Source organism: Myotis lucifugus, unplaced genomic scaffold (assembly GCF_000147115.1).
Source record: "Myotis lucifugus unplaced genomic scaffold, Myoluc2.0 scaffold_288, whole genome shotgun sequence".
NCBI lineage: Eukaryota > Metazoa > Chordata > Mammalia > Chiroptera > Vespertilionidae > Myotis > Myotis lucifugus.
In genome coordinates this window covers 59,247-73,017 of record NW_005871336.1, presented here as the reverse complement: position 1 = coordinate 73,017, position 13,771 = coordinate 59,247, and the positions used below count along the sequence as shown (strand labels likewise).

The following is a 13,771-nucleotide window of genomic DNA, read 5'->3' as shown; positions in this document are numbered from 1 at the left end:
CATAATAAAGGCAGTGTTTATTACAATACATTTCATTTTCAAAATTGAGCTCTCGGCTGTATACTTTTTTTGGGACACCCTGTAGATATAACATATCTAGAATTCTCCCAAGATCATAAGATCCCCATAGCAGGAAGCAGAGATCAAGCTCAGACACACGAAATGAACTATAACAGAAGCATGTCTTTTCCATGAAGATGGAGCTGAAATTGAAGGAGGAAGCCCCTGCCCTCCCAAAGCCGAAGCAAAGGCTTGGAAGGCAACGAAAGCAGTGCGGAAAGGCGTCCACAGCCACAAAAGAACCAACAAGATCCGCCCATCACCCAGCTTCTGATGGCCCAAGACACTGCGTCCAAATATCCTCAGAAGAGCACCCCCAGGAGCAACAAGCCTGCCCACTATGCCATCATCAACTTCCCCCTGACCACCGCGTCCACCATGAAGAAGAGAGAAGACAATCATACACTTGAGTTCCCTGTGGATGTCAAGGCCAATGAGCACCAGATCCAACAGGCTGTGAAGAAGCTCTATGACATTGAGGTGGCCAAGGTCAGCACCCTGATCAGGCCTGATGGAGAGAAGAGGCATATGTTCCACTGGCTCCCCACTAGGATGCGTTGCATGTTGCCAACAAAACCGGCATGATCTAAACTGAGTCCAGCTGGCTAATTCTAAATATAAAAATGTTTACAGTGTTAAAAAAAAAAAAAAAAGAATGTCCTTGGACATCCGAAGCCAAAGATGAAATCCTAGTAATTATGGTCTTCCCCTTAATCTCTCATAGTTTTAAGTCATTATACATTTTTTGGGGGGGGTTTCTTTCTGTTTTTAAAAATATATTTTTATTGATTTCAAAAAGGAAGGGAGATGACGAGAGAGAATCATCAATGATGAGAATCATTGATCAGCTGCCTCTTGCACACCCCCTGCTGGAGATTGAGCCCGCAACCCGGGTATGTGCCCTGACTAGGAATCGAACCCTGACCTCCTGATTCATGGGTTGATGCTCAACCACTGAGCAACACCAGCTGGGCTCACTCTATGTTTTTATAAGCCATTACCATGTGCCAGCCACTGCACTAAGCACTTTTCAGATATTATCTCATCTAATTCTCACAACAGCCCCAGGAGCAGGCTCTCAGCACTGCTTCTGGAGACAAGGAAACCCCTGTGCAAGGAGATCATGGAGCTTGCCCACCTCCTGCCTAATTAGGGCAAACACAGACCAGGCCAGACACACCAGCTCAACCCCACCTGCTCAGCCAGCAGCCTGTCAGTGGGAAGGTGGGTTTCGGCCACTGCACTAACCATTCAGTAATCGAGTGGCTGGGCTGTATTTCTGCCATCTGAAACCCAGAAGGTGAAATAAGGCAACAGGAGAAGGCACAGGAGAGTTATGAGCCCCCTCTGTCCCTGCTGGGAGGACAGAGCCATGACAGCTCCCTGGAAAGACATAAATAACACAGGAGACAGCCACCTCCTCTTCAGGGACTTAAAATAGAACCGACGGGATGAGGGAAAATCAATTTATCCAGTCGTTGAAGTCGCTGAAACTTACGTTTTGAAAAAATTGATAACAGGAGAGAATGGTCACAGGAAAGAGGACATCTCAATTAAACATATATGAGAAGACAGAGTGAGATGGAGGGGGCGGGGGAGAGAAAGGACCGGCATGAAATAGCCCAAATATTAATAGTGTTTCATTCGGGGCAGTTTCGTTTCCCTCTTTATACTTTCCTATATTTTGTAAATTCTTTTAATAATCTGAAGAAAAAATGTTACTAAAATATGCAGACACAGAAAATAAATGGGTAAATTTGTCCAGAGCCGATACAGCGACCAGGGCTCCAGTAGTCTAACACATGAGGGGAAAGCAAAGAAGAAACAGTGAGCAGCCACCGGCATGGCCAGCAGCAGGCACAAAGCAACCGGCTGGGAGAGATGGGGCAGTATGGGGCGGGGAAGGCACGATTGAAGGTCACTGAGGCCGCTGTGTGTGAAGTGGTTCTGGACACAGAGATGCTGCAAGGAAGGGGCTGCATGTATCCAGGCCGAGAGGAGTACGACGCTCAACACAGAGAGCGCTTAGAGGCAAGGTGGGGTAGAGAGAACAAGGGGAGGGGGGGGTCTGTGTCCATACTGAGGAATAGTATACAGCAGGTAAATGGAATCAGGGTGGTCACAAATAGAAAAACTCTAGCTTCCTATACTGTTTGAATGTTTTTCAAATATATAGCCTTCTAGTATGGATATAACTAATATAGAAACACATTTTTTCTTTTTTTAAAATATATTTTTATTGAATTCAGAAAGGAAAGGAGAGGGAGAGAGAGACAGAAACGTCAATGATGACAGAGAATCATTGATCGGCTGCCTCCTGCATGCCCCCCTACTGGGGATCGAGCTGGCAACCCAGGCATGTGCCCTTGGCTGGGAATCCAACCGTGACCTCCTGGTTCCTAGGTCAACGCTCAACCACGGAGTCACGCCGGACAGGCTAGAAACATCTTTTTTTTTAAAAGAATTCAAACTAAGAAGGAACGCAAGCGCACAGACCTGGGGTGTCGAGTGGGAGCGTCACTCAGAGGAGAGTCTCAATGAGCCTGGAACTGGCTCAGCCACCTGTGCGCTGCGTGACCCTGGAAGAGTTCGTTTCCCTCTCTGCACCTCAGATGCCTGACCTGTTCACAGGGATCACACACCTGCATTTGCACCGCTATTGTCAGCACTGAAAACAGAGTACACCAAGGCCCCGTGCACTCAGGAGAGTCCTTATGAATGGCAGCTGAGCACTGACACAAGCCGGAAGCGGTAAAGAACAGAGTCTGGGGCTCAGCAGAGAATGCCGGAGCCTGTGGTGGAGGAAGCCAGCGCTGAGAATGGCCAGCACGGAGGCGAGGGGCGGCTGGAGTGAACACGGGATCACTTACTGCAGTTCTCTTCATCGCTGCCGTCGGGACAGTCCTCGAACCCGTTACACCGGAAGCGGCCGATGATGCAGTGGATGCCGCTGGCACAGGGGAAGAAGGTCGGGCCGCATTTCGACTTGACCTTGGCTGCGGGAGGACACAGGACAAACAGCAAGACGTCAGGAGGTTACGCTTTCCGACACGACACACCCACCCCACTGACCCTGTGCATTTACCTGGAAGCCTCCAGAAGTTACTTCCACCACCATCCACCCCCGACAAACCACCCGATTGGAAGCCCACGGGCATCACCCTCTGGGAAGGGAGCGGCTGATCCCGCTGCTCCCCAAGTCCCAGGGAGCCGACAGCACCTGCACAGCAGGGCTCACTCAACACGTGCCGCCCAGGAAGCAATGGGTGAGTAGATGGATGATGGATGGAGCGTGTTCTCAAGGTGCTAATGAGCCATTCCAGATTCATCGCCTGGCTGTCACAGTAATTCCCTACATTCCCTGAGTGCTTCTGACACTAGACGGAGCGGCCAGCGCTCCACGGGGATCATCTCTTTTAATCCACCCAGCAGCCACTGATGGGGCGGTGTGAGGAAGGGGTTCACCTGCTTTTATTCTGAGAGTTTGAGAGAGGGTGTCTATGTGACCAGCTCCCAGTAAAAACCCTGGGCACCGAGTCTCTAACAAGCTTCCCCAATAGAAAACGTTACACACATTGTCACGACTTGTCACTGGGGGGTTACGTGCATCCTGCGTGATGCCCCTGGGAGAGGAAGCCCGGAAGTTTGAACTTGGCTTCCTCTGGCCCTCACTCCAATCACCTCTCTCCTGTGCTGTGACAATGAGAGGCTGAGTTCTATGACTCCACCCAGCACATCGCTGAACCGCGGGGCAGTCTCGGGGACCCAGGACAAAGATGGGTCTGGTTCTCATCCCCACATCCCAGGTGTGCTCGGAGAGGTGACGTGACTTGCCCAAGGTCACACAACTAGAAACCCTGGCCCTGGCGTGAGGGCCGGGCACTCAGACTCGGAAGCCACGCTCCCAGCCAGCTCCGTCGTGTTGCCCCCCTGCCAGAGGCTGTCACTTGTCGAAACAGAAGCCAGACACCTGCTCAAAGAAATTCTTCTCCCACTTCTGCTGCACAAACAGTTTTAAGAGAAGCTGCTGTGGCTTGGGCTTGACTGAGTGTCCCGCTAACCACACGGCCCTGTGGTGTAATGTGCTTTCCCGTTAACGGCGCTGGCTGCTCGGCCCGGCGATTGACGAGGTGTGAGGTGGGATCTATTACTGCATCCCAGGTAGCTGATCCCACCGAGCATCCCTCTCATCGCCTGTCTTAGAGGCAGGAGTCATGATCTTCAAAAAGGAAGGGCCGTTTCTTTGGAACAAACAGGCAATAAATTGCGTTCATGTTCCTGCCATCAGCTGCATGCCACCATTAGCAGCAGCTGATCCACAATCAAAAGGGTTTGCAGGCCTGGGACATGGCTCCGTGGTACCCTGGAACTGCTGTCAGTGCTGGTGTGCCCTTCTCAAAGCACAAACCTGGGACAGAGTTCAAACTGTGGCTCCACTTTTAATGGCCTGGGGCACGTTTCTAAATATCACCGAGCCTCCGTTTCCTCAATAAACTGCAGCGAACACCTACCTCACAGGGCTCTAGGAAGGAGTCAATGCGATCTATACTAATAAAAGGGTAATATGCTAATTGGACCGGACGTCTTCCGGACATCCTCTGGACAAAGCCACGGTGGCAGGGGGCCGAGGCAGAGGCAGTTAGGGGCCATCAGGCCGGCAGGAGAGAGCAGTTAGGGGCAATCAGGCCGGCTGAGGAGAGCAGTTAGGAGCGATCAGGCAGGCAGGCGAGCGGTTAGAAGCCAGCAGTCCCGGATTGTGAGAGGGATGTCTAACTGCCAGTTTAGACCCGATCTCTGTGGGATCAGACCTAAACTGGCAGTCGGACATCCCCCGAGGGGTCCTTCATTGGAGAGGGTGCAGGCCAGGCTGAGGAACACCCCCATCCCCACCCCCTGTGCACAAATTTCATGCACCGGGCCTCTAGTAATGTATATAAAATACTTAGCACAGAGCAGTGATGGCGAACCTATGACACGCGTGTCAGAGGTGACACGCGAACTCATTTTTTTGGTTGATTTTTCTTTGTTAAATGGCATTTAAATATATAAAATAAATATCAAAGATATAAATCTTTGTTTTACTATGGTTGCAAATATCAAAAAATTTCTATATGTGACACGGCACCAGAGTTAAGTTAGGGTTTTTCAAAATGCTGACACACCGAGCTCAAAAGGTTCGCCATCACTGGCACAGAGCATGGCCACAGTAGATGCTCAATTAATGATAATGCTTATGCTATTTATCACCAATCAACATCATCATCACTAGGCTTACCGAATTCTAAAACTGATATCTGGGCTGCTGGATAACTTTTTTTCTGATTACCACAGTTAACAAAGCTCCTTATGAAAACTCTCTATGAACCGACGTGAAGTGATTGCCCGGAGATATTAGTAAGTGCAAAAGCAACGTGTGAAAGAACACCTACAGTACTTTCACCCTCCACACAGCAAGAGAGGGGGATATAAGAAAATATACGTGTACTGCCTCATCTGTGAGAAAGAAACACAGGAAGGATAAACCAGAAACTAAAAACGTTGGTTACCTACAGAGGTGGGCGGGAAGGATAGGAGATGGGGATGGAATGAGCTGCAGGGACAAGAGGGATGCACATTCCTCTGAGTCTATCTGTATAACTCCGACTGTCGGAACCAAGACAGTATCTCACATACCCCATAAGTAAACAATTAAAATCAACCATGAGTGTGTGTGTGTGTGTGTGTGTGTGCGCGCGCCTGTGCAATATAAACAGCAACACATACTCAACTATATTACAGATGAATAACAACATCACACTGAAAGGGGTGGGGAAGAAAAGAACTAGCCTAAGTAACTATGGAATCATTATTCTGACAGGATGCTAAGGCTAAAGAGAAAAAGAACTGTACACAAATAGGGTATTCTGGTTTTATCTGCTTGCCAGAGGGTATGGGTGAGCAATTCTGAAAGGAGCTTTTGTGTGTACCAGGTGGAACAAATACAGCAAGAGCAAGGTTTTTCTACTATCAGAGTGAGATGTTACAAATGAGGCGTGGGAAGGCCGAAATGAGCCCCGAGGCATTGGACTGGATTTGAAGGCATCAGAATGAACTCAAGGTTTGGATACATAGATGATTGATTGATAGATAGATAGATAGATAGATAGATGATAGACAGATTGATAGATGATAGATAGATGACAGATATGGAAGGAAGCGGGGGGAGGAAGGTTTCCTGGCTTCCTTTTCGAGCCCATGAGGCATAGTTCTACCTCAGGACCTTTGCACCTGCCGTTCCCTCTGCCTGGAATGCCTTTCTCCCAGGAGTTGTCATGGCTCACTCCTGTTTATTTAGGTCTCTTTAACCACTGTACTGTCTACAGGAGAAACCCCACCTTCCACCCACAGTCACTCTAGCCCTTATTCTGCTTTCCTTTCTTCATAGCAAAATGTCACGGATTTTGTGTTGGGCTGTTTGGCTATGAACATACACTCACTGGAATACTTGCGTTCGCTACTTTTGAAGGAGCTGCACTGAACAGTGCCTGCATTTGGATGTCTAATAAATACTTGCTGAACATACAAATGAACCCGATAAAGGAGAGAATGGGTTTGGGTGATAACAGTCCGCATTTACAGAATGCTCAGTACGGGCTGAGCATTGCGCTCTATACTTTACAGACATCATCTCCTTGACTCCTCACGAAGCCCATTTTACAGATAAGAAAACCGAGGTCCAGAAGTGAAGTGGCTTGAACCTGCTAATAAACAGAGTCAAAGCTCAAACCCTGCTCTTGCCTCATCAGCCTCCTTACAGATTTCTTAAGGCCCAGCCCAGCTCCAAAGGGCTAGACTCTATAAGATAAAGAGAGAACAGAGAGTGAGAATATGAGTAATTATAAATGAATTAGCTACCATTCAATTAACCAGCTCTCTGGCCCTGGCCCTGCACCGTCTTCGGGAATCAGTCACGAGACTTCCTGCCTTGGTGGGATGCTCAGAGGCTGTCTCTGTCGGAGGGAGCCTGTTCCGTTATGATTTACATCTGCGCCATCAGACGCCTGCTGAGGCGACCTCCGTGGCGGATCACGGGCGGCCAGCCGAGCGCCTGGCAGAGGCTCAGAGGGAAGCCCGTCGCTGACAGCAGCTGTCGGCTGCTCCCTGCCTGCATGACCCGCTGTGGGGCCCAGGGGGTCCTGGACCAAGTCTGTCCCCCACTTCCATGAAGGGGAGATTTCAGCACAGACCTCAGCAGCCCTGGCAGAAGGTGGAAGAAGGACTGTGTGTCTAAAATCGCACTGACAGAGGCAGAAGGGGTGACTCCATTCCACTGAGTACGTATTGAAATCCATCACTTTGCAAGGAGTTGCTCAATGAACTTCTCAATGAGCTCCATGAGCTTTCACCAGCCAGACAGGGGACAGGGTTTTCCCGGGGTTGGTTCATTCCTGATTGGAGTCCCCCCTCCTTAGAGGCTGGCTGTTACAGTTCTGAATTTCACAGATCAGTAAAATAAAAATAAAAAGGTTTAACTAGACGGGAGTGGACAAAGGACTATTTTTATTTGACCAGCAAGGACACAAGCAAACACAGGCGCAATCCCTGCTGTTCGCCCTAAATGAAAGGCTGCTTTAGCACCCGCAGTGCAGGAAGACATGGCCCTTGGAGGGGTGTTTGGGGGTCATGCCAGAACTAGGGGGGACCAGGAGACATGCCAGCGCTGCCAGGGTGTGTTGCCCTCAGATCAAAGGCCTGACCTTTACCTGCCAACATCTGGAGCACAGCAGGCCATCCACACAGGCTCATTCAAAAGCGAATTCTCACATTTCACAGATGGGGAAAACTGAGGCCCGAGGAGGCAACTGGGGACTTACCCGAAGCCACATGGCCATTCAGGGTCAGACTGCTCTAGAACCCAGTCCTCATTCTCTGAGTCTACACCGTGCTTTAGGCGGGAGCTGGGGGGCCACACCCTGCCCGGGCCCACATCGGGGATCACATTCAGCAGAGGCCCCAAGAACAGGAATCAGGAGACTGACAGGCCCACTGCCACAGGGCCAGGCCTTGCTGAGCCCCGGACAGAAACGCTCCTCACCAGGTATCGTACCTATGGCTACCGATCTGCTCAGCAGGGCTCGGGGCTGCCCGCTGGCCCCGGATGACGGGCGCTGCAGTGCGGGCCTGCTCTCTACAGCTGCTACTCAGACTTCCCCTCCCCACGTGGGCATCACGCAGAAACGCCGGACAGAGGCTGCAGTGCCAGAGCCTCTCTGTTCAGCCAGAAACAGCCATGCACTCAGCTCATCAGACCCACAGCCTCTCCCAGGCCGTGGCAACAGCCCCAGACACAGTCCCCTCTGCAGGGCCTCCCCTCGGGGCCTCTGTGGTTGGCCACCTCCCGCCCTGCGCCAGGACGCTGCCAGCCTGTGCCCGAGGCGGCCCCGGAAACCAGCAGCAGGAGCCTTAGGCTCTTGTGCATAATTACCATCCTTGCTTTGTCAACTCAAGGCATTGCTCACTGTGAAAAATTCAAGCGATAGAAAAACATACAGCAGCAAATTTAAAAATTACCCCAAACTGCCGCCACCCAGGGAAACCCACTGTGGCCGTTCTGGTTAACACACTCCCGAAGCACAGCCTTGCTTTTGCAGACGGGACCTCGTTCAGATGCAGTGAGTCTGGAGGGGAGCTGGGATCCCACATCCCTAATACGCTCCCAGGCGACGTGGGTGCTGCTGGTTCCAAGCCCGTCACTAGCGAAGGACCACTGTCTTACTCGTTGCTCGACCTCCCAGACCCAGAACAGCGCCTGGCACATAAGTTACTCAATAACTACGGACCGAATTAATACACAGAAATCAGAGGGTACCTGGTTAGATGCACCATGAAATATTACACTATTCAGAGCCCTGCTTTTGTCACCTACTGTGCTGTGACCTGTTTTTCTATTGGTCCCTACAGATCCGCACCATCACTTTGGATGGCTACTTGTGTACCCCCAAGTCCCATTACTGGTGGGTATTTGGGGTGTTTTCAATAAACGGAGCACATCTAGACGCATGTATTATGTCCCCCACTCTTTAAGGTCTAACTGCTAGGTCAAAGGATATACAGATTCCACGTTTTGGCATCCTTTTGCCTGAAGAACTGGTACTGTCTTCTGGCCACCAAGGGCTCGGGGAAGCCTCCAGCCCAGGACTGTCCGGGAGGCTGGCCCTGTCCGGGAGGCTGGCCCTCCCCTGCTGGCGACGATCTCCCTAGAAGCGCGCGGGCCTGCGTTTATGTTACGTTGGCCCCTCACTGCAGCCGGTGCTCATTGCTCTCCATCCATCTCTGTCTCTCTCCATTTTAACATCTGTGTATTTCATTACTTTGCAGAGTGGCGGACATTCCTATCCGGTCAAGGAAACCATGACTCTTCTCTTATCTTTTTAAATGTGCACCGGGGGCGGGCATCCATCTCGCTGGAATTGATTTCCCCGGGTTACACTCATCACGGGCTCCTGCAGTGTCCTCCTTCCAGGAGCCGCTCCTGGGGCTGACTCTCCCAGTCCGCACTGCCCTCCGTCTAAGGCTCTGGCAGGGGGCGGGCTCTCCCGCCAAGGACTGTCCCCTCGGCCACATTTCCCCAGCATTTCCTGTCCTATACGCCAGTGTCACGTGAAGAAGGGGGTCGAGCACCTCCTGCAGCCGAATCTCCAGGGATGTTCGTGAAAGTGTAAGTCCCGGGGCCTCTCCCAGCGGACCCTGCATTTTTATGGAGCACCCAGAGGATTGTGATGAACACTAAATGTGGACACCCTACTCACATTCTACCTGTCTATGTCCAGGGAGCAAATGACCCCCTCCGTCTTTTCCCTGAGGATGCCACGGCACTGACCAGGCCCACTCCAAGAATTCTGGCTGCAAGGCCAATGTGGGGCATACTTTGTCCTTCACCCCCAGAGCATGTCATTATGTGAGAAGACCACCCACCCACAAGGAAACCACAGGCCTCATTATAATGTTTCCCCATTTCTTTTTTTTTTAATTTAAATATATTTTATTGATTTTTACAGAGAGGAAGGGAGAGGGATAGAGAGTTAGAAACACTGAAGAGAGAGAAACATCGATCAGCTGCCTCCTGCACACCCCCTACTGGGGATGTGCCCGCAACCAAGGTACATGCCCTTGACTGGAATCGAACCTGGGACCCTTCAGTCCGCAGGCCGATGCTCTATCCACTGAGCCAAACCGGTTAGGGCCCCATTTCTTTTTTTTTTTAATTATTTTTATTGATTTCAGAGAGAGTAAGGGAGGAGAGAAACATTCATGGTGAGAGAATCATTGATTGGCTGCCTCCTGCACGCCCCCTACTGAGGAACCCAGGCTTGTGCCCTGACCAGGAATCAAATCCTGACCTCCTGGTCCACAGGTCAATGCTCAACCACGAAGACACACCAGCCAGGCAAATGTTTCCCCATTTCAGCAGTTCTCTCTCTTTCCACATTCATGAGCAACATACAGAATCATTCTGCTTTACACAAAAAGCTGTAGGCTCCTATTCAAACAGTTGCTGTCCTGGCAAAAAAGGCCCTTTGAGAACGTAAAAAACTTAACCGGTTCTGTCTACTTTTTAAGGATTAACACTTCACCTGTGCACAACACAAAAATAGGGTCAGACACCGAAAATGTTTGTACTGCCCCCTCTTGGCCAATAACAAAATATCCCCCAGCATCCTACTATCATCAGGCAATCCATTGTGTGGCCCTTGAACAGCACTCCCTAACCCACAGGGTAGGACAGACAGGTCAATGAGCCTCTGCGTGCAGTGCCGGGAGTGCTCTCATGGGGGAGCTAGAGGACACCCAATCTCAAACTGAGGCTGAGGTCAGAAAATGATTCTCAGAGGAAACCCAGCCTCAGTGGAGACACACACACCTAAGGAGGAAACCAATGTGATTTCAATAGCCAATCAGAGGCCTTCCTCATTTAGTTATCATTCCATTCGACTATCATTAATTCACAAACTGTGTCATACCAGCAAAGAATAAGGATACATAAGCGATGGCTTCGCCACAGATGAAGTTTAGTGCTAGTGGGACTGTGGAGTGACGGCTGTTCCAAGCAGGGGAACAGCATGTGCAAAGCCGGAGGCAGGGACGATGTGGCAATGGGAGAACTGAAAGGGGGCCAGTATGAATTTGCTTCTCGTACCAGTAAACGTACCCGGTATCTTTTCTTTAATTAAACATTAAAGTAAAAACCCTATTTCTCAGAAGAAATGTGCTACAAGCTAGTTGCAATTCAGCTCACACTAAAGAAGTGAGAATTATAAGCACTGCACTAAAGTATAAATTAGAAAACAAATCAAATTACAAAAGTCACATAATTTGAATCAACATGCACACAATCCCCAATGCGATAGCCCACAGGTGGCCGTCACTGGCTAAAATCACCGCAAAAAGTAATGGATTTCTAATTCCTAGTATATTCAGTCAATTGGTTCATTTTGTAAAAAGTCAAACTGTGATTCCTTTTAAAAGTAAAAGATGACTTCATGTTGGGAGCAAAAAAAGACTTTATAAAAAGTAAGACTTCTAAAAAGCAGTATGCCCAGATTTTCTAAGGGAGGGAAAAAAACCCAGGTCTTCCATTTTGGTCCCAAATAAATGACAAAAAGCCAGCAAGTGAAATCCACACCTGGAATTGAAGCCTTTCCCAGTTCGTTATTGCTCGATCAAAAAAGCCCTTTGCTTGTCCCAGCGGTTCACTCTGTGTGACTGCTGGCGTGGGCTCCAAGTTTTATTGCTCAGAAATCACAACGTATTATTTGTTCCTAAAATGCCATATTGGCTTTCAGAGATACACACTGGGGAGTGGAGAAAGCAAAGGACCACAGGCTAACCGGACTATAAACACAGAAAAGACGTTGAGTTGAAACAGCTTTGCCAGAAGATTCTCAGACAGAAATTTCTCAACATTTCCTCTTTTATAACTAGACTAGGAGGCCTATGGCCTTGGAGGCTAAGAGGTCAGAAGGGCTTAGGACTCCCAGGCATCTGGGTTTCTAACCTGGTCTGTCACATAATTGCTGAGACCTTGGACAAGTCACTTAACCTCCTTGACCTTGGTGTCCCCGTCTGGAAAGGGGGTATAAAGATAGCACAGACCTCATCACTGGTTGGGAAAAAATATGGGATTCTGCATGCAGAGAAAACAACATACGCTTGATATCTAGCTGGGAACGGATAATATCCTCCCCTCCCTAATGTGGTTTGTGGTCCTACAAACTACTCTTCTCCACGCTTATGGACGCCCTGAGAAAATGGGGCGGGACCAGGGTAATGTTTAGACAGTCTACAGCCTTACTCATTCAGTTCTTCGTCAGTTCATGTTAATTCTCAGACGCGTTAGCCACACACAGGACCACATGTGGGGGTTTGCAAAGAGAATGTAACATGCAAAGATAACTTCTGCTAGCAAGAAGTCCCTAGCTAAGGAACACCCGGTCAAGAAGAAAAGGGAAAAAAAGACAATAAACAGATTATTGCAAGGAGATGTGATGAGTGTGATATGAGCTGCATACACATTTGCCTTTCAACCCTGTGTTACAGTAGTTAAGAACGTAGGGTTACATGTCAGCCTGCCTGGGTTCAAATACTGGTTCCTCCACTTATTGGCTATGGTTTATGTTAAGTTGCTTCACCTCCCAGTGCCTCATTTTCCTCATCAGGAAAGGGCAATATTAACAGCACCCACATGATTGAATTGCTGTGGGGATTAAAACAGACAACATAAAAATTGCTTAGTGTTTCTCTGGAACACAGTATTAGCTATGATCATTAATACTGTACTAGCTATTGTTATATGTATTAAATATAAGCTATTACTTGATATTACGCTATATAATACAGTAGTAGGTAATAGAGTTCTATAGTATTACACAGTATTATTACATAGTACTAACTATTATTATGACTGTTATCATTTATTACTATTATTTTAAAAAGGTTTCTACCCATCAGTGGATGCTCAATGGATCTGTGAGGGATGGCCAGAAAGTGAAAAAAAAAAGTGAGACGCTCAGCCTGGGGGACCCAGGGAGCACAGCACAAGGGGGTGCTATTTCAGCTGGGTATGAAAGATGATGAAAAAGGACAAGGAAGGACATTCTAGGCAAATGAGGGACGTGAACCAAAGCTCAGCTGCGGGAAGATCTGGGAGAAGTTAGGGCGTCCAGAAGGCAGACGTGTGGCAGGAGGGGAGGCTGCCAGAGAGGCAGGCAGGGGCTTGGACACTAACCCTGGGAGCCAGCAGACATCTTTATAAAGGAAAGAGACGTGTCCGATGTGGGGGTTTTTATTACGAAGAAAATTTTTATGGACTGACAATGATATTATGAGGCTCTGTAAGTCAAAGAACTCTTCTCCTCACTCCCCCAAAGCCCCGAGGAATCCAAAGGGAGCCAAGTCCGTGATGGTCGCTGTGATGGTTTTTAGGGGAAAAGGCACTATAAACAATAAGGGGCTTCAGAGGGCCTGCCACTGCCCTTTAAACTAATTTTATTATTAAAAATGATAGGAAAACGGCAAAACAAGTTAGCAAGTTTGGGATTAGAAAATTATCTTATGACCTAAAGGGTTATTTCTTTTTAGGTTATGTATTTTGGCTATTTATAATTCACACATATATGTGTATGTCTGTGTGTGTGTGTGTATATATATATATATATATATATATATATATATA

The 13,771-nt window shown here is 48.7% G+C and overlaps 1 protein-coding gene across 1 annotated transcript in view; it reads right to left on the bottom strand.

The window, feature by feature from the left end:
- Positions 1-13,771, bottom strand: part of LDLRAD3 (low density lipoprotein receptor class A domain containing 3) — a 124,860-nt gene that overhangs the window by 82,393 nt on the left and 28,696 nt on the right. Inside the window, exon 3 of the mRNA XM_006099892.3 lies at positions 2,931-3,056. Coding sequence (XP_006099954.2) covers positions 2,931-3,056 — 126 coding nt within the window. The remainder of the gene's footprint in view (positions 1-2,930; positions 3,057-13,771) is intronic.